At 39.4% G+C, this 21,328-nt stretch overlaps 1 protein-coding gene across 9 annotated transcripts in view; it reads left to right on the top strand.

Annotated features, from left to right (window-relative positions):
* Positions 1-5,238: 5,238 nt before the first annotated feature.
* Positions 5,239-21,328, top strand: part of GATB (glutamyl-tRNA amidotransferase subunit B) — a 52,123-nt gene continuing 36,033 nt past the window's right edge. For 2 of the 9 annotated variants that reach the window (XM_064510819.1, XM_026104958.2), the window contains exons 1-2: positions 5,239-5,438; positions 8,172-8,322. In XM_064510819.1, coding sequence (XP_064366889.1) covers positions 5,296-5,438; positions 8,172-8,322 — 294 coding nt within the window. In that variant the 5' untranslated portion in view covers positions 5,239-5,295. Of the gene's footprint in view, positions 5,439-8,171; positions 8,323-10,168; positions 10,217-21,328 lie in introns of those variants that run through there. The other 7 variants (XM_026104957.2, XM_026104956.2, XM_064510822.1 and 4 more) reach the window with 6 other exon arrangements.

Here is a 21,328-nt window from a genome sequence, read left to right as displayed (position 1 = left end):
CAAACTTAGCACAGTCTTTGTGTCTATTTTTTTCCTGGGGTGGGGTTGTCAGCTGGAATCTTATAACTGAGTACATGTAACTGAAGCCATAAACATTTTAAAAGGATATCAGAATGAACAATCTATATTTCAAGTGCCGTTTGGAAAGTATGGTTTGTCTAAAACTAAATACTTTTCAGAAGCTGCAAGATTATGTCATGCTACCTTCAGAAACAAAAAGAGATTAGGATTTCGTCTTGTGTCTTGTACAATAGCATTTAGCTCCTTCTCTTACATCCAGGGGTCAAGGGAGAAAGTTCTTGACTAGTACTGTGTTATGTGAAACCATATGCTGCTGAAATCTTATATCCCTGACCTTATATATAAAGTCATAGATAGTCTGAAACAAGAGTTGTAACAAGAGTTGTTGCGCTTAATTTAGGAAATAACAGGCCTCAGACATAACAGCTCTTTGAAACTTCAGCTGAAAATTGCAAAACGGAAAAACAGAATACACAAAAATGCAACAACAGAAAAAAAAGACAGGAATAAGTTAATCTCTCTCACTTCTGCATATTTTTTCCTCTACTCCATGTAATAAAGAACAAGGAAGAGTAAATGGAAAACAGAGGTTGAGAGTACAATTTTTTAAGACCATCATTTTTATGCAGACACCAAAATGATTAAAGAGAATATATCAGTAAACTTTAAGATCAGCTGAAAGACTATCAATCATTTTCTTCTTGTGTGCTCCATCATAGGCATTACATACACAGGATCCATAAAATAAATTTATATTTTTTTCCTCTCATTTGGGCACTTTAGGCAAGCCTTTGCTGTTTCCAAATGTAGCTCCCAATGCTTGAAAATGATAGTATTAAAAGCCCAAAACAATACAACATATTCCCTGCGAAACTGAATAACACCTAAACGTAAACCTGATATATTTCCTGTTAGAAAATGGAGTACATTGTAATGGGACCAAAACAAAGGGAGCAATCAACCCAGAAGTAAACGACACAGATTTCCAACTAAAGGAAATGAATGGCTGGGCAGCTGGAAGCTACCAAAGGTAGTACAGGCACAGTGTGAAATTTCTAATAACATAGCCAAAAAATTACACCAATAGAGCACAGGGATACTGAAAAAAAGTCCTACACCTATAGTATCTGAATATCACTTCAGAAAAAGAAGAGTTTAATTGACTGGACACTAGAATTAGCAGTAGGACTTACTGAAAGACAAAATCAGTAGTGCTGAAACCCCTCAAACAAATGTTGCTTTTGCCTTCAGAGCCCACCAGTCATAGTAAGCCCAGGAGCTGCTCTGCTCCCAGCTTGCTGCCCATAAACACGAGCCAGGCACTCACTCCTCAGCAAGGCACTAGGTTCCAAGATTGCCAACACCTGATTCAGATCACAGGTGCAGACACCAACTCATTGCAGCACTGCAGGGCAATTACCAAGGGAGAGAATGAATCTACTCTGAAAAGGTAAGGCTCAAGCACAAAATACACTACTACTTCTTATGTGAAAATCAATATAGTACAGCCATAGTACAAGTGGTTTTAATGGCTGAACCAAAGACTTAGATCCTCTCCTACAACCTGGCCTCGGAGGAATAGCAAATTCACTTTCTACACTTTTTTTAGTATCTCTATATTACTATTTCTGCTACTGTATAATAGAATTTGATTATACATATATATTTATTGTGGTGTTCTTTTCCTAGTTGAGTCTGAACCATTTTTGTAGATCATGAGTAATATTACTTTTATGGAATAAAATAAAATGGCATTACCTATCTGACAATAGAAATTCATGCCATTTTGTACATTAATACACTTCGATGCAAACCATGAGGACTTTCATATCACCCATCTATCACAGAATGAAGGCACGCATACACATGGTCAGCAGATCACACAAGGCAGTTACATTAGCTCCCTAAATGCTTTCTCCTGTGTTCAAAAGAAATATCCTTCTCCTTTCTGCAAAATCAGAGGCTTTTTTATATATATATATATATATATATATATATTTGCCATCTCCTATGGCCGGTAGCTAGATGAGTTGGACCAATAGTCCAGGCTGAGATAAAAAATCATTGCCCTTATTAGCTGAAAGCTGCAGAAAAAAGAGTATTTCTCTCTTTACACTTGTATAGGAAAGAAGGCTTTCATGGTACACAGGTGATGCTAGGGGCCTAGAAGTTTGAAAACATCCCTTACCACAGCTTGCTTCCAAACTTAATAATCCTCTTCATTACTCTTTCCTAGAGGACAGTAACAATAATAATTTGATAGACTACAGATCTACTCTTCCAAAAGCCACACCCTCCATTTCAAAATCTAACAGAGGTTCCTGCCTGTTCCTTACTTCACATGCTGAAATAAGACACTGCAGGCAGCCTGAGAGATATCTAACAAACACCCCGGTCTGAATACCCCATTCCCTGCTATACCAAAAGGAGATCTCACAGTCCACAAAAGGACTAAGTATGCATGCTAAACATAGCTTGCAAGAAAGCAGAATTCAGAGCTCAAGCCCTATAAATTGAAATTTAGAGAGATCTTCTTTCAAGTAAGTGTGACAGTCTGCATGTTTATAGCTTAAATGATATGCTGTTGGGCTTTTGTCCTCTACAAAATTCCAGTTTCCTCTCAGGCATTGGTTAAATTCCTATAGTAATAAGAAACTCAGACTCACAGCAAACTGTCCCCTGGGTCCACCCTTGCTAAGACAGAAGTCTACATATTTAGTTAGTACCGAACTACCATTGTGGAAGTCTTCATACAGTGCTGGAGACATTTTGCTATTCCAAGCCACAGCATGATCTATAAACACACTGAAAAATGGATGCTGCTGCCCAGGATACATAAGGAACAAATAAGCAACCTTTTCTACCTCAAAGTAAGCTGCTGCGAAAGGCAATTATTCCCTGCTTGTCTGTGATTGATCAGCTTCCTGTATATGGATGTGCAAGCTTTCATTTATTAGCTACTTGTTCACCAGCACACAGCTGCAAAGAAAAAGGGCTTTTTAATGGGATTTTTTCTGGGAGGGGTATTAAAATAGTGTGGAGACAATTTAAATCACAAGCAATGTCATTTTTCAATCTTCTTCTGTAAGACAGCACCCATACAGGTGAAAGTTCCTAGGGAATAACATGGGGTAGAGAAAGGGGCTTTCAACCCTTCTATGCCTTCTACTCCAAAGGGCAGAAGTCTGTGCAACCAAGCTGGAGTAAGACTTTAAGTAACATGATTTTAATATTCATAAGGTTTTAACTTCTTAGTGATTATTTATGAAATCTTCTATTACATCAGGATAATAGGCTTAGAAAAAAGTACGACAATCCCAAACTTACCATTTTTACACCAGTACAAACATTTTAGAGTCATATTCAGAAGCCATCCTCACGGCTGGGCTGATATGATCTGCCAATCCCTACAAAGTATCAAATAGTAATTAAATCCAGCATTCATGGTTGACAATTGTTAAAGGAATTAATTTGTTGCAGGAATAACAATAATATACTAAAGTTTCAACCTGAAATGCATTCTTCTTAGCAATATATTGCATGGGCCTAAGTCCAAAAGACAGCAGGATTTTCCTCATATCAAAATTATCAGAAAATTATATACCTGCTCCATTGGGTTAAAGATTGTTATATAGGCTTTTCACTACGGTGTCTGATTAGTCTGAGACCTCCCTGATAGGAGAGGAAAAAGGACACGCTGATGTTCTTTCATTCTCCCAAAGCATCTCAGATGGCCTATAGCCAGTGCTTCTTTATCACAAAGAAATTTTGTCCTGGTCATCCTCTTAGGTACAGGAAGGGGTATTCTGCAATCCCTAAATTGCATTGTACAAGTAACTGTAGATCAGTATCTGCTACAAATATCTCTCAACTGGTTCTTCTTATAGAGGAACCTCTCATTACTTTAACTCATTTAAAACATAAACATATGTTAGAAAATTCAAACTATGGAACTAGGGTAATAGAACATTTTTTTAACTGGGTAAATTACCTTCCACATGATTCAGAACCCCTCAGCATCCCACACTGAAGCTTGGGAAGACATGAGGGTATAAAGGTTATAAGACAGCGCTTATGTGCACCGCTGTCCTCTGCTGGAAGAAATCAGTCTTAGCTTCTATTAGTAGTAGCTGACATAAAGCAAAGATGACATAAGCAACAGCTAATGTACATTCCCACTTAAGCTCCACAGGCCTGTGGTTTAGGACAGAAGGTTGTTAATTCTATTGTCTGTGCAATGTAGCTGCGTAAACAGGATCTGAGATGTTTGCATATGCCCTGGACAGTGATCTTTATTACTGTGTATTTGTACTGCAATAACACCTCCGGGCCCTGCAGAGATTAGACCTCACTGCTGTATGTACACAGACTTAAGATCCAAGACTGCAACTGAACAATACTATATTAGTAGCAGAAAACACATCAGACAAAGGTGATTTTAGATGCCCAAGACTGGCAAAACACCATCTACAAAATATAAGCTGGTTTTGTATCAGCGTGACACCAAGAGAACCCTTCAAGAACTTGTACTTGAGGCGTTTTAAACAGCAGCTAACATAGAGACAAAAAATCAACATCTCGCACTCCAACATTTCTAGGATGACTGTTAATTTTCCCAGGCTAGGTACAGAACCTGCAGAAACAAACATCACAGGCTCCTGAAATCCCTTCAAATCACAGTGTAGCAGCTTTGCACGTTGCACTGCCACATCCTTCTGTACAAGGGGAAACGCTTCTCCCAGAGGGGGCCAAGTGAGGGAGCGGCGTGCCAGGAGCCAGGCCTGCACCCGCCCAGCGATGGGGCACCATGACACAGAGCCGCAAGGGCAGGAAAGACTTTTCCACAGCAGTGGCAGGGGACAAAACTCCCACGTTCACCACAGGCTGAGCAGAGCTGGTGTTCACCCAGCCCCTGGAGAAGGCGGGGACTTCTGCGCCTCTACCCCGAGGAGCAGCAACACCCTTCATCCACCGTTCGCCTCGCCAGCGGCTGCTACACCACAACCGAGCATCACCGCACGCGCCCGCCGCCGCCATCAGCCGGCGCGACGCGGCTCGCCCCGCCCCTCCCCACCAACGGTCAGCTCGCGCCGCGGAGGGGGCGGAGCCAAGAAGAGACACAATCCCCCCCTCCCGGCCGTCCCTTAGTCTGACGGGGCTTGTAGTTTTCCTTCCCGAGCCTCCGCGCAGCGCTCCCGCGCGCCGGACTACATTTCCCAGGGGGCGCTGCGGGAGGGACTCAGCCGGGAGCGGCTCAGCCGAGAGAGAGGCAAAATGGCGGCGGCGGCGGCGGCGCGGGGGTGCGAGCGGGTCTGGCGCCGGGCGTGGCGGCGCGGCGCCGCGGGTGCCCTCCCCGCCCCTGCTCGGGCCGTCGCCTGTAACGCGAGAGGTGGGGCGGCGCCGGCGGGGGAGAGCGGGTACGATGCCGGGACGGCGCGGGGAGAGCGGCCGTCAGCGGGGAGGTTCCCGCCCTCGGCGCGGAGCCGGGCGGCGGCAGCCGTTTGGGGCCTGCGGGGTCGGTTGCGGTGTCACAAGCACGGCGCGGGGCGGGAGCGGCCGGGCCCGTTTGAAGTGCCGCCTCCTGGAGGGGGCGGGGCTGGCGATAGCCGGCAGCACGTTCTCAGCGCACGGTTATCCCCCGCCCCCCCCCAAAAAAACCAGAAAGAGGTAAAATAGTAGTACTGTATTCACAGCGCGACTGTGTGCCTTTGACACGTCTGTCTCTGATAAGATTCCCGTGCGGTGCAAGCAATTTAGGAAGCGTTAGCCTTCACGTGTAAAGAATATAAACAGCACTTGCACCAAGGACAGCACAAATGCTCGTATATATTTTTCAAGGGGAATTCTGGTTTAGAGAAAGCTTTCTTATCTGGCGGAGAAATGTGAAACTTTGACAACGCTGCCCAGAACTGAGCACTTTATTCCCGCTGCAGCTGAAAAAGAGTTATGGCCTGTGCCGAGCTTTCATGTTCTCCATTTGTCAAGATTCACGTTTCCCTGCACAATTGATCACCTAACTAAGGTTATGTAGACACCAGCAGAAGTTTGCTTCTTTAGATTGATTCTTTGGAGACAGAAATAAAAATAAACTTTGAGCAAGCATGGCACAAAACTCTAGGTTTCTCATCAGGCTTGTAAGTAGAACTTGGGGACTGTTTGAGGCACATACCTTCGTATGTGAATGTAAGTCAGCACACTGATGAAGTGAAACTTGATGCAATTTTTAAAGCCAAGATGTGAGGGGGAGGCATTTCTAAAGAATGTAGGAAAGGATGGGAGGAATGGGCCTACAAAATTAAAAAAAAAAAAAAAAGATATAAATCCTGAGATACCTTTATGAGTAACTGAAAATACTAGAGAAAATAATGAGATTTGCAAACTGTTGTACTAAGCAAAATTAAATACAAATTAATCTGCTGTGTTTTATTGTCACTCTTAACTAAGATCAGAAATCAAAATGTTAAATAGGTGGTTTAAATAGCCACTGTCTTGCTCTAGCACTAAAAAGAGATGCTGCAAACAGAAGGTTGTGCAAGAACTTACGAGCTGATAGCTTTTCTACCTTGAGTGCTTTGCTCGTTGATGAAGTGCTATAACACTGACATCATGCTTGTTTCAGATTTAGTTTACTATTTAGAGAAGTGTGAGCTTTTTACATTGGTCAGAGTTGTTTCAGGCCTATTGCAGGGAAAAAACACTGAGTTTCCACTTCATTTTACACTTGTAAGTTTTTTTTCCCTGCCATAAAAATAGATACTTCGTTTGATAATGAAAAGTGATACTCCAAGTTGAAAGATTTCTTTTTTTTTTCAGTCTGGTCCACGTTTGTCTTGTCTAAGCATCGGTATGCTTTGTAGTGAATTGATAAGCAGCCTCTTACTGTCTTTGCAAAGTTAGTCCCCAGTCCTGCAAAAGACTGCATTTGTAGATTACTGTATTAATGTGAGGTGTCAAAATTATTAATACATATGGTAATACATGGTTTGTTTAATTGAAAGGACTGGAATCAGGATTGGATCCTTAGGATCCATAGTCTGAAACATAGCTAAAGAGCTTTGGGGTTTTGTTTTAATAAAAAGTGTAAAAACTCATTTAAACATCTAAAATTTACTCTTTTATGGTAATGTTCTTCTTTGTAAAGGAGCAGTATAAATCTGCATCACTAGTTTGGTGTTTGTAGGGATGTCCTCAGCCATTGGAGGACAGACACAGAACTAAAGTCTTGGCAGTGTATTATGTTCACCTCTGGAAGGAACACTATACTTGATATATTTGTTTAATGCTTTTCCATAGCTCAGTTATCTGCTGTAGCTATCTGGGTACTTATATTGCTGAAGTATCCTGTCACAGAAATTTGATTTCATCACTGAAATATTATTTGTGCCACTTCATTTGTACAAGGCCAGATAATTACTTGCAGAAACTGTCAAGCAATTCATACCATAAAGGTGACCCTTTTCTCTTGTCCATATAAAGGTTATGGATGCGAGAATTGCAATTACTTTTCAGATTATATGGAGAAGCTTTATTCTCTTCAGTATTTTCAGAGAGCAGTAGCTCTCTAGTTAAAATGATGATTTCTGTATTATCAGATCACTAATGTTTATGCTAATATGCTACTAACATTGCTCTGGAGAGCCACCTTTCCCAGCATGCAAGTGACTAGCTGACAAAGAATACATAATTTATTATGCCACCTGTCTGTTGGAGATTTATCAAACTACATGAGAAGTAATTGATATTTATGATGATTTTGTGATTATCATGGAGTACTAAATTAGGGTTCATCAAGCATGCAAGTTGCCTCATTGATTTCTGTAAGATTTCTCATGTAAGGAAGAGCTAAAAGTTTCAGACCATTGTGTTTTCTTTACAGCATTCTCTCCTATGTAACAAAGACACTTTGTCACATATTTTCCCTGTGTATACATTGTGGATTAGTCTCTGGTCTCCAGTACTGTAGCACAACTTCTGCCATCAAACTGTAGATGGATTTACAACTCCATTTGCAGTTTTTCTTTATAATCACTTTTTTTTTTTTTTTTTTTTTGTTAAAAAGGAAGAGTTTTTTAACTCTTGTATCTTTCAGGTGATTGTGAATGTTAGCATGTCCTTTGTACTTCAACTATGTTTCCCTTTTCCTTTTTCAGTCTTGCTTCCTGGGTACCAGTTGTGGGTCTGGAAATTCACGCGCAAATTAGTTCCAACTCAAAACTTTTCTCTGGTTCCCAAGTCCAGTTTGCAGCACCTCCTAACTCCTTGGTATCTTTCTTTGATGCTTCTTTACCAGGAACCTTACCAGTAAGTTATGTTTCAGTTTAATTTATGGCAGAGTTTTATGTCAGTCATTTAGTTCAGCAGATGACTTTAAGTGCAGTTCTAATAGCTTGTTCTTCGTAAGATTTGGCTATAGAAGTGCTTTTATGTATTTTTCTGTTTGTTGATTGTGTGATAGTATGAGATGCCTAGTATTATTTCTTTTCAGTTTACCCTCTCCGTAGTTATCACTACAGATATTTGATATCTTCTGCTAAGGATAAAAATAAGGAGTGTCTCTTCTACATATTGAATGACTAGCAGTATTTCTTTCAGACCAGAGTTGGGTGTATTTGGTTAGTATGCCACACAGGAAGTTCCTTAAATATGAGAAGGTACTTAAAATCATATGAGAGAAGAACATCTTAGATTTCCAAGTGGCCATTTGATGTTACTTTGGCATATGTGTGTTTATGTAGCTGTCATTTGCCATTTGGAATGTCTCACTACAGAGTTACTTGGTTTCCTAAGTAGAAACTTTCTGATTTAGGAGAGAGTCAACCATTCCTATTTACAGTGTAACACAATTAGGAAAAAAAAGAAGATAAATATGTGAAATTTTGCAGACTAAAAAGTTGGAATAGCATGCTAGCACTTAGCAATGAGAATTTGTTAGTGGCTGCATAATAAATTTTTAAAGCCATAGTTTAATTAATTAAAATTGTTTGTTGTTTGTGATGGCTGGGACAGTGCTTCTGTAGAATTCTCTGGGAACCTAACATTTTAATATAAAAATAATGGTTAGAAAGTATAACAGTGCTCCTACTCTGCAGTGAGAATAAATATTGAATAGTCTTAATGTTGCATCGTGGAACAAGCATGCGGAGACTATAATGGGGTCAAATAATTTAATGCAAATGTGCTTTCCTGAATATATGTATTAGAGGTGAGGTTTGCGTTCCAGTTTCAGATGTACTTTTTTAGTCTATTTGAAGCATTTCTTTTCTTCACCATAATGTAGCCTTAAATAGTATTCTGAAATTGAAAATTAACTCATGGCTAGATTTCTAGGGGCTTGGTGTATGCCATGTGGTGCTTAAAAGGAGAAATATTTTGATATAGTCATTCTGTATTTGCAGAGGTATTGAAACTTAATGAAGTAGAATTTAGATGCTGATAGAATTTGGATTTACCTCTGGTCTCAGTGTCAGTTCAGGGCTGATTTTCAGATCTAATTATATAGAAATGTTGAAAACTCTGCAGAGAGAATGGGAATCTCATGCAGTCATTTGGTTTTAGAAGAGTCTAGTTAGACTTGAACATGGAAAATGAGTTTCTTTTGTTTGGGGGTAGGTCCTGGAGTTAATAATCACAAAACTTAAACTTAAAGGGTTCAAGATCCTGTTTTAGGTCTTCTACTTAACATTTTGGTGATGCACAGACATCCTAATAAATTGTCTAATGCTTATCTTCAGTCAAGTTGAAAATCTGCTCAAGAAAGAATAAAAATGAGTATTTATGGAGAGTTTCATTTTTATAGACATTACTATTCGTCCAGGGGTTGTTCTGGTTTTCTTTCTTCTGTCACAGTGCTTTACAAATGAGGCTTGGTATGGCCTTTGTGAGAATGTCCCAATACACAGAGGCTTTGGCAGAGAAGGTAGCTGCACCTGATAAGCAAAAGCTGGATGGTTAAGTTAATTGAGAAGTACTGATCCCATGTTTGCTTCTACCAGCTGCTTTTATCTACACAAAGAGTAGGAAGATTTTTCGCATGGCAGTAGTGAAAATAGGGTTGAAAGTGAATGCTACAAAATGCATGTTCTTGCATGATAGAATGTGATACAGAGTCCTGTCTTTAGTCATGACTTTATTTTCCCATAGCACTGGCTGCACTAGAAAATGAATGGAGACCAGTGTTTTTTCTGGCAGCAAACAGGTGGGCTTATTAGCTTAAAATAACAATGTGTATTTGTATATGATAATAATGTATGAGGTAGAAGTGGATGGATTTTGGTGGATTTTGAAAATTTATAAATATTAGTTTAAAAAAAAAAAGTAAAATCTTAACTTATGATAAGATTATTGCATACTAAGTCTATTTAGAAGGTAAATATTTGGCCTTTCCTTTAAATTCTGCTTTGCTGAGAAATGAAAAAACAGGAACAAAGTTTTAACAGTACTGAAGAATACAGTAGTTCTGCTATTGGTAACAGAGAATTACTGGCGTTGTAAGTGTCTTTCTGAGAACTATAGTGACAGTTTTCAGGGTCACAGTTATTTAAATTTACTGTGGGACCATGAGATGGTTGTGATGGAAACCATGCTAGGATTGCCGCTTTCCTGTAATGCTTTGCAGCGGGACCGGAAAAAATGGTGCTAACAGGAGCTTTTTGGGTTGTTACACAGTTCTGTGCCCCTAGCGAGCGTGGGCGTGATTCTTTGCTGTTGCTGTGCTCTGCACAAGAGAGGGGGAAAATAGAGAAATCTATTCCCCCCTTCTCTGTCTTTCCTTTTTATATTTTCTTCCTGTATTATGGTATAGCATATTTTATGCTTCTTCTTCAAGTCGGACTATCACAAACAGCATGAGTGTCACGGCCATTTTGCTATGCCACTCATAATGTGCCTCTGAGAGACAGCTACATGCAAGAACAGCCATGCAGGTGCACTCCTCTTTGAAATGAGGTAGAGAAAAAGATAGCTGTGGCAAAGCTTTGATTAAAAAAAAAGCAGATTTGGAAGTAGTGGGACTGAAGGGCACCTGCCATACTGCTGTACAGACTTCGTTATCATGCCCAGTGCCTGTTAGACATGATAGGACCTCTCACCAGTAGAATATGTAGCATCTTACTCAAATTATTGTAAGGATCTCCTTCTTTTTACTACTAGATATGAGCCCTCAGAATTTTGTGAACTGTGCAAAGGCATAATTTTTTACTTGGTGGAGGGACTTGGCAGTGAACTTAGCCTGGTGTCTTTAGAAAACCTGAAATGAAGAAAGTATTAAGCTACATGTTGGCAGCATATAGTGCAGCATAGGTACCTGTAGATCAATGTAAAATTCTTCTAAGGATCCATAAAGATCCCACTTATAGTCTGATTTATCCTCTTTGAGATTTATGAAAATCTTCATAAAGATTTATCAAGATGAGATTTGGCTCACAGAAAGCAAATCCAGTTATTCCCATGATTGAGGTGTCTAACTAAAGGTTAGTAATAGCTCAGCCACTGAAATAAGATGGTGGATCTAGTAGCTGAAACCTTTGTCTGTGTTTACTGTCTTTGTTGCTAGTCATACCAAAAGATGCATATTTTATCTTTGCCTCCTATGTGACTAAAGTGGAAGTGTGCTCTAGTTTATTTGTAGGCAAGTGTGCTAAGAAGCAATCTAGGATTTACATAACCATGGTTTAAATTAATAAAGATCTGAGTGAATGTTAGCCCTACCGTCTTAAGGATTTTGAAATCATTGACACCTTCTGGTGCATTTAAACCTCATTCTCTTCACAATGTGAACTGTGTCTCTTTTATCTTTTTTTAAGATAGAGTTTTCAAAACACTTGGTAATGATCAGGCTCTGTTTCCAGTGAAGAAATAAATTTCTTATTACCTCAGAAGAAAAAGTGTTAAGTTCATGTTGAGCACTGCTGTAGAACCTCATGTGAGATGCTTGATATTATTTGAATGTGTAATTTTTTCATGTTCCATTAGACATCCTTGAGAGCCTGAGAATTCACCCATTGCTGCTGTCCTGTACTGTATTCTCATGTTTTAAATTCCTTTAGTATTCCCTCTGTAAGTACTGTTGGAAGGAAGTGTTTGGGCCCTTCTGTATCTTCTCTCAGCTATACGATAATGACACTTTTGCAATGCAGTACAGCTTTCTCATGGAACAAAATGGTACTAGAACAGCAGTTAGCCCCAATTCTGCACCCCTGATAACTTAAACTCCAAACTCTGACATCTCCAAAGCTGGGGAATGTCGCTGCAGCAGTGTGCGGTAGCTGAGACTGTGTGTATCATGCTGTTACCTTCCCCACCCTGCAGCACTGGGCTGTGGAGTGGCTGTCCAGTGACCTGATAGGGGTGATACCCAGCCTGGGAATATGGAGGGTGCTTCAGTCAGCCCTCCTACATTGCGGCTGCATCCATCCTTGACAGTGGCATATACCTTGCATATTTCCTGATATCTTGGGTGATAAATTATCAGACTTCCTGGTGAATTTGGGATGTGTTTAATATCCAGGATTTACCTGATACACTGAGAGCTTTGTGTGTGATTTTGGTGGATCTATCTTTCATTTATACATGTTGGAATGGAAACAGCATTTGAGACTAAAATTTATACTTTAAACTAGATTTTTGATAGCTGGTGCCTGTTAAATCTGGTGATTGCAGCAGCTGGTTTGCCAACTTGTGACTTTGGTTTTGTTTTGACATTCCTGCTGGCATGCGTATGAACTTATTCCTTTCTCTGTGCTTTCCTTTCAGAAACGCTGCTTCTTAGCTTGCCTTTTGATAACAATCTTTTAAGCTGCACACACCTTTCTTGAGGACTTGGACAGTCTTCTGATCTTTGTATGCATGTTGGTTGAGCTGCTGTAATCTAAATCTTCTTTTCTTTTTGGAAACCACATGATGCTTAGGTTGTTGTATCCTTCAGCACCTCTTCTCAAAAGATATTAGTGGTGGTGCCAGAAGGAGAGAAGGTGAGAGCATCTGTGTTTTAAACCATTTGCTTGAGTCTCGGTTCACTTTAACCGTTTGTAATTTCTTTCAATAAAACTGTGATAATTGTACACAAAAAAAAGAGAGGTTTTCTTAGAAACTGATGGTACCTGTCAGATGGTATCTGTTGTGATCCTTTCTCTCCTGACAATACTACAGTTTGTGACATGCATCACATCATCAGTGGTTAATAGCCTTCTGTTGCTCGCAGTGTCCCATCTTGCTGGACTTGCAAAGTATGTTTTTCCTGTAAAAGAAGCCTCTAAAGAGAAAATCCCGTATAGTTTTGAAAAAAAACAGAGAAGAGAAATGTACTTTCAAACCATTGTTCTCTGAGAAGGCCCTGGCAGTCCATAGACTTCTGAATTTCTGAGTGAATGATGGATTAGAGCCTGCCTAAATAATGACATCAGTTCAGCACCATTGTCATGGTCAGGAAGAGTCTTTGAAAGATAAGGGAGGCCTGCTTCAGGTGATTTTCAGGGCTGGGCTATGGGCTTTTTTCCCCCCATTTTATTTCTTTCTCTTTCATAGGAACCTTCACAGCCTGAGGTTACATGTAGAACTACTCTTCTTCATCAGGATCTGTGCTGCCAGTAGGTTTAGATGTTAGGGATGAGAATTAAACTGTGAGAATCCCAAGCCTCTGGTGAGGCTTGAGCAAATGGGTGATGCTAGGTGAGCTGTCGAAAAATTTAGCCTACATGTCCCTTGGCTTTGTTGTAAACACTTTCTTAATCCTACTTAAGATGAAACTGCAGAAAACTTTGCCTTTCGCAAAGAAGTGTTATACCTCCTCAGTTACTGCAGTTGCTTAGGTCAACTTTATTTCATACTTCAAATATAATGCCATTTTTCTGGAGACACCTCTGCTCTTGTGCTTTGAAGTGTTTGATGACTCTTGTCAATGCTCTTCTTTCAAGTTTTGAAGGTGTCCCTTGCAACTGTTTTCTCTTATTTTTTGCTGTGCCTCATTTATCTGTGAGAAGTTGAAACATTCATTCTGCGTGTCTTAATCTTTTTGTCAAGGCTAACAATTTCTGTAGGGCTTTTTCTCCTTAGCACCTCAGAAACTCCTCTACCTATTGAGCTTTCTTCCTTTTTGTTGTTGTTGGCTTTTCCTTATTCATCCTTAACAGGTCCCTCTGGCTGATGTAAACTTGCCAGTTAGAACTGCATTGATTTGATAAAACATCTTACTATCACCTCTTTCAGTAGATCCTTCAGTGCATCAGTGATGTTATCTATGTATTTTATCTCCTTTTGTGTTGTTTTTTAGTACCTTTGCTTTATGCAGGTTTTTTTTTTTCTACGTCTTTGTGGGGAGCGGGCATTTGCAGTGTCTTGTTTCCTTTCCTTCACATAGTTCTGCTACCACACTTATTGTGGCATCTGTGATACTGTTGGATAGCAAGACCATTACATGACAACAACACAGATCAATGACTCATCTTCCTGGATTCAATCTGAAATTGCTGCTGAAAAGCACACTAGCCTTTGGAAAAGAGTATTTCTTAGTGTGCTGGGGATTATCTTTTTGTTAAATTTGAACTGTGGGTGGGTGGTTTTGGACAGACTAATTATTATTGCTTCTGTTATCAGTTATTTTGTATGCTTTGGTAACTTTGAATTTGATTTAAATTTTCTCACAGTATGCAGAAAATCGGCCTAGTTCCAGATGTCTCACTTTGGGGAACTCCAAGGTAGTATGCATATGTATGTGTATGCAAATAGTGTTCCGTTAAGCAAGAATTTCGGTAGCAAGTACAGTTCTACCAATTTTTTACCATTTTGACTTTGCAAAATGACATCTTGCTTCTTCATTCTTCTTATTAACAATGTTTTGTTTGAAGACTTTTAGCATTAAAAAGTGTTTAGGAAACTCTGTCCAACAGTAATGACAGATAATTGTAGACTGGGTTTTTGTTTTCATCCTGATTATTTGTCTCGTGTAATGTTGCGTGTCAGTTTTACGTATTTTGTTTGAAACTTATCTTGGTGCCGTTAGGCTGTAATTGGTTCCTGGGGTAAAAAATAATTTCTTTCACTGTATTGTTCTCTCTGATTATCAGCCACCTTGCCACCTCAAATATATTATGCTTGTATTTTTGATTTTGATAGGGATTATGTCAGCTTCTGCCATGGGTGTTTTATCAGTTACACATGCAGTTTTTGCCATTGCAACCATTGTTTTATGTACAGAAGCATTACTCTTGCAGTTGCACTACCAGCCAGTACTTTCTGAACCCTTTGACCAGGTTCAGCCAAATTTGTCTCAAAAATACTAACTTTATAGAGATTTTTGTGATTATACTAGCAAACATATGAAGGGGAAACTCAAATTAGCAGTTTAGTCTCTGCTCCCCTTTCCCCACTGCTGTCAGCTTTATTTGGGCTGCTGCCATTCAGGTATTCGTGACACTTTATACTCACTTTGGGATCTGCTATATTGATCTCATCCTGCTAGTATTTAGATGAAATGAAGAAAAGGTGGAGGAAATCATGGGGGAGAGGCTGTTGAGGTCACTGCCTAGCTAAAACAAACTAGGACGATTATAGGAAATTAGTCTTCGTTAGTTCTGTTGTTCCAGAACAACTTACTTGCCTTTTAAGAAGAAATTTTAGTTTCCTTTCTTAATAGCTTTTTGCAAGACTTGTTGCGTTATGTGGCCTTTTGTTTGTCTAAATAAGTATCTTGTCTCTCTGTGTGATAGACTACTACTGTTTTATTTGTTCCCAGTTTGTACGTAGTGCTTTCTTAAGAGATCTAGGTCAGGAGGACCGCCCTGGAGGGAAAGATAGCTTATTTTCTGGTCAGCAAATGAGTATGCTTCAGGAGACTACAAATGGGGGAAAAAGGGACGAGGGAGTTGCAGCAAAGGGCAGGGAGCTTTCATTGTACATAAAGATTGCAACAAGGAGCAGAGGGCAGATAGCCAAGATTCAGAAATGATGGAAAATGACAGCCACTGTGTATCAAAGGTGAGAATTTGTTACAACTGAGCTGACCACTACCAAGCCTTACAAGCAGAGTCATCTGAAAGGATGAACTGGGCAGCAGCTGGTTTATAAACCCTGTCTATTTTCTGTCCTACATGCTTGGAATTTTCTCTAAGAAAAACAATCTAGGTTACATTGAAGAAGCCAAGTTTTATTCATGTTTAAAAGCCTTCTTTAGCCTTTTGGGGGAGCTCACTGTAGGAAAAAGGTCTGAGAACATCAGTTTCAGAGCTCTGGTTGACTTTGGATTTGATCACACTCCGTAACCTAGGGTTTAGCTATTGCTCAGTCCTCTACCTCCAGAACCAATGAGCTGTTTTCCCATCATCTCCCTGTATTTTAACTTGTCGTGGGTCAGATAGCATTAGTAATATTTTAGATTTCAACAGGCATTAGAGAGGAAACATCCTTAGGATAGGTGAAGAAGGGGCATGTATGTGGCAGACTCAGAAGACAATACTGTCAACAGGGAGGGCACGGATGTTAGGGAGATACCGGACTTCATGATGGCAACACCACAGAAATGTGTTGTTTGATTCTGGATGTCATGAGCTATTAGTTCTCCATTGCTTTGTTCAGTCTTCCCTGTCTTCTCTCCTGCTTGGAACCGGTTCTGCATGGCAGAAGCTTGTTTGGTTTTAACCACTGGTAATGGGTGTCAGGCCCAGAGATCCCTAGTTCAGGGCGATGCTACTGGATTGGCTGTCTCACTCAGAAAATACGTTTTTTTCTATTTAGACCCTTGAGCCCTTTGACCATGCAGTGGTCTGAATGGACTTTTCTTTTTGTGTTTTTTTTAGTATGCACTGTGTCAAAGGACTGAGAAACCCAGAAGTCAGGCAGTAGTTAACAGCTGTGAATCTGGTGATACTCTCCATTTTTTGTACTCCCCCAGTCAGAATTTCTCACTATTGCTGGTGAATTTATTTGGTCATCACTGCCACTGGAAGATGCTTCTAAGTCTTGTAATACAAGCTCTCAAACTAGGTCCTCAACTTAAAGAGAGTATGCCCAGTTATCTTTTTGGACACATGTGGAAGTAATGTGTTTGGGAGCTGGGCACTGTTGAGATGTCTGAGTTCCCTGGTTTTAAGATACACCTTGAGTGCCTGTTGCATCACTGAAAGCCAGCTTTGCCAACAGACAAGGTTAAAGATATTAATTTGTTTTGTGTAGCAGGATGCATCTTCAGAACCAGATTGCAAAAGATGAGGTTAGAAAATATATTAAGATTATATTTAACGAAAAAAGATCTTCCTTGGCTGCTTCAGCTTCTCAGTTACCATTTCATTCTCTTTCTATTAATTTAAGATCTTCATTTAAAATGACTGCTGCTGCTTCCGCTGCCCTCCCCCCCATTGCTCATTTTAGGGCAGGAAGTATGCTGTGGAGCAGATGCTGTACTGAAATGCAGGAGACCTAGGCTGAAGCCACTCTTCTTTTTAAGCTTCCCCTGCAGTTAGAGACTTTATTTTTTGGAAGATGTGGGCTCTTTGCAGGCCAAATGAACAATAAGACTGGTTATTTTTTAAAATTTTTACTGTATGCCTAGAGGGAGGGGTCTGATTCTAGACCTTTTGAAATAAGTGGGTCATTTGGGGTATGGTTAACTCTTCATTTATTTTAATGCACATCCTGAAAGTCATATCTACAAGACAGTTGTGGCCTTCAGTGTGGGTAGGCAGATGCCAAGGAAGAACTCTGCATTGAAGTACTCATCTGCAGTGTCAGAGTGAAGAGTCGCAATCACATTTAGCTAAAGTAGATGTGGGAGCAATTTGTTTTGAGGCTTTACTCAAGAGTGAACTTCAAAGAACCATATATTAGAGCAAGTTGGAACTTTTAACACAGCAGAATGATAAGACTGAATATATCCATTAGTGGAAGCAAATAAAAATCAGAGGGATGTGCAGTAGGAGTACCTGGAAATAGGAGTAGATATATCTGTTGAGGTTTCTAAAGATTACTACCTGGTCTACAGAGAACTGGCTAAATACATTGCACTAGTTCCTACTTCCAGCTGTTACTCTGAATGAAAAGGAGATAAAATTAAATATTTCCTAGATAAATAGTCCTGTAGTTAATTAAGAGATAGTGATTTCTTCATGATTATAATTGAGAATGAAGGTCTTCTTGGGATAGCCAAGTAATATGGAATTACTTTATTAAAATGTGTGACCTGGAATCAAAGAATTTTAAAATTTCTAGGGAGTATCTCTGATTTTACAATGTTTAATACAAGGAATACACTGTTCCATAACTTAGGACACTGAGGTGCCACTGCCATAATAAACATTTTTAAAGAGAGCAGCCAAAATAAACTTTTTCCAGAAAAGTGATTTAGATGATTCTTTTTTTCCCCACTCATCCTGTGTAATACTCAATAGCAAAACAAGGAGGCACATACCTATTCTCTTAATATGTAAAAATGATTGTTTACTAAATATAGAAACATGTATCATCACCTAAAAAGGAACCTGCTTTCTTTAATGTGTTAATAGTAAACCTGCTGTTTAAAAAAACCCAACCCGTTACAAATTGAGTTTGGTGGGAACTTATGCTGTTGGAGGTATTGTGTACAGTCTTGTATAGCTGTTGAATAGTCTTGTATTTAAAATGAAGATCTTCACTAAACTGACCTTGCAGCCAAAGATGATAAATTTGTGAGAGGAATCTGTCCACTTGTGGAGAAGATGTAAAGAACAGACGAGTATCAGAAAAAGACAGATCTTTGTTGGATCGTTCTTTCATTCCTTTGCCTCTCAGTTACCATGGTGCTCTAGCAAGGTAACATAGCTACATGGGACATGATCCTGGTGGTGGGATGTCACTATTAAGGTTTTTCATGGATTTCTAGTACAAACAATTAAGATTTTCTCTTGTGATATCTTTCTTGGAATTTCTTGAAATAAATACCTATGAGAGATGTCTCCATTTTAGAAGACTAGAAATACTTAAGAAGGCTTTCTAGACTCTTGTGTTTTGTCCGTAGCTATTCCAGGAACTACATAGCTTTCTTTCAAGGCCAGCACTTTGCTAACATACCAGACTGGCAGCTTGTCAGTTCAAGCCAGTAATTTAAATCTTCAGTGCTAGTCAAAGCTGTCAACTTAATAACAGCTTACTACATAAACAAGCTGGGGGGACTTATTCTAGGTCATTAGTATGGGAAGTTTCACGTACTGAATTGATGTTTATCACTGCAGATTATTTGAAAAGCTAGACTCGTTCCAAGGAAAAGTAGTAGTTTGCCTAACCATCTCTGCTTTATGTGCACAGCTTTGATCAAAAAATACTGGAACAGGTAGTAGTAAATTAGTCACTTTGGAAATGGAGAAAAATTAAGCAGATAAGTTTTGATTTTTAAGGAAGTAGAGGGTCATCAGATTTTTTTAGAGTCAGACAGGGGAAGGGAAGCAGATTGGCATGGTAGACATCTCAATATGGCACTGTGGAAAAGATTAAATTTGCAATGTCTTTTATCGCCACAGCGGTCAATAAAGAATAGCACAGTAGAAATTTTACTAGTGCATGAGTAATGATGCATATACAATGATTGGGCTACTATGATCCAATCCATTGGGGACATTTGCATCACATTAATCTAAATGCTTAGCAATACTGCATAGAAAATAATCAATACTTCACATTTTTATACCAGTTTTTCCCCACAGCTACCAAAATGGCTCACCAGCAGTAGTGCAGAAGCTCACTAATGTAAAATATATGCGGGGATTATTTTCTTCACCCTGAAACAGTGTTATCTCTTAGGTTGATGAGTAAAATATACTCTACCTGGTTTGAAATAAAAGCAGAATAGCGAGTGGTCAAAGGTGGTAATTGTTTTGCAGTCACTAGCAGAACTCTACCTGTGATTGCTGAACTGTTGTGAGACTCTGACTGCAGCTGGAGGCTTGGGTTTTACCTTGTTTTCAGATTCAGAAACAGTCTTAATGCCTTCACCATCAGGAAACATGATAGCAAGATATCGGGCATTTGTTCACTGCTTTGTTGCAGTGGTGTTCTGAGTCTGCCCAGTCCTTTTGGAGACTTAATGGTTTTTGGTGATCACCTGTTAAAAGGTCTTGACTGGCATAGACCTTCCTGACTTGTAAAGCTGAATAGGCTTGTGCCGTAAGGCTTTAGAAGGAAGAATTGTTTATGTAGTTAGAAATGTTATGATATTTTACACATTCAACAATTAGACTAACATTATGATAGGCTTCCTTAAAAAGTAAAAAAAAGTATCTGTACTGTCTGGAGGATAAATGCTATTTTCAGCCTTTAATTGCTGAAAATAGAAGCATGTGCTAGGTAATGAACTGCAGCTATGACACAAAAATAAGCTAATATTTTGAAGTTGCCTATTTTACTTTAGTTTACAGTCACGATCAGTTGGGTTCATTTTGCTGCAGGTCAGCATTTCTAGGGGAAGTCGTTCTTCGTCTTTCCTCTTTCAAAATTTGCTTTATGTATCTTTTAAAATTTTTAATAAATATAATCTGCCCCAACAGGGCAGTGCTCTAGTTAGCCGTATATAGTTAGATGTGTTCTACTTAGTCATTTATACTTACACTAAAGATCTGAAGCAATTCTTAAGCTTCTGTTATATGAAGAATTTCTGTTATTTTTCAGTGAAATTTTGATTCTCAAATACTGGAGGACTAAAGCAGAGAGTCCTTTTGCAGTGAAGAAGTAGGTGATGGGAAAAGTACAGCTGCTCAATCTGTTCTCAGAAGTCAGGCTGGTGTATATGAAAAGTAAATATGCAGAAATACTGAAAAAAGTAGTACTTAAGATCTACACTTTTTTTTCTGCTGAATGTAGATGAAGTCTTCTAAATTCCTGTACCTGATGTGCCCCTTTAATGGTCCTGGTGGAAATTGACTTCTTGGCAGCTATACAGAGCAAAATAAGATGGATAAAGGCGTGCTCTTGTTTCAAAACACAGTAAATGTGAGCATATCAGAGTTATATTAAGGCAAATTCTGTCTTTTTTTTTTCCAATTTTATCAGTTTAATGTTAGTTGAACCAACTGTTAAATTAATGAGAGTACATTTGAAAAAAGTATTAACTTTGGGACCTTGCTTGTTAGTACTTTTTGGAATGGAATTATTTTTCTCCTCAGAATCCTGAGCCTGCTGGGAAGGTAGAACGGTGTAGCACTGAGAGTGCTGGGTCCACAGGGAGAACTGCAGCCCCAATTCAACTCCTAAATTTCTTCACAAAGGCCTTGCTGGGTCTTCAGATCATGTGGCATTCTGCAAGAAGCTTAAGCCCATGAGTTCCCTGGGTCCTGGAAGTGCATGTGCACTTGCA

This window comes from Dromaius novaehollandiae, chromosome 4 (genome assembly GCF_036370855.1).
Source record: "Dromaius novaehollandiae isolate bDroNov1 chromosome 4, bDroNov1.hap1, whole genome shotgun sequence".
Lineage (NCBI taxonomy): Eukaryota > Metazoa > Chordata > Aves > Casuariiformes > Dromaiidae > Dromaius > Dromaius novaehollandiae.
The sequence above is the reverse complement of the archived record's forward strand: the minus strand, read 5'-3'. Positions and strand labels throughout refer to the sequence as shown.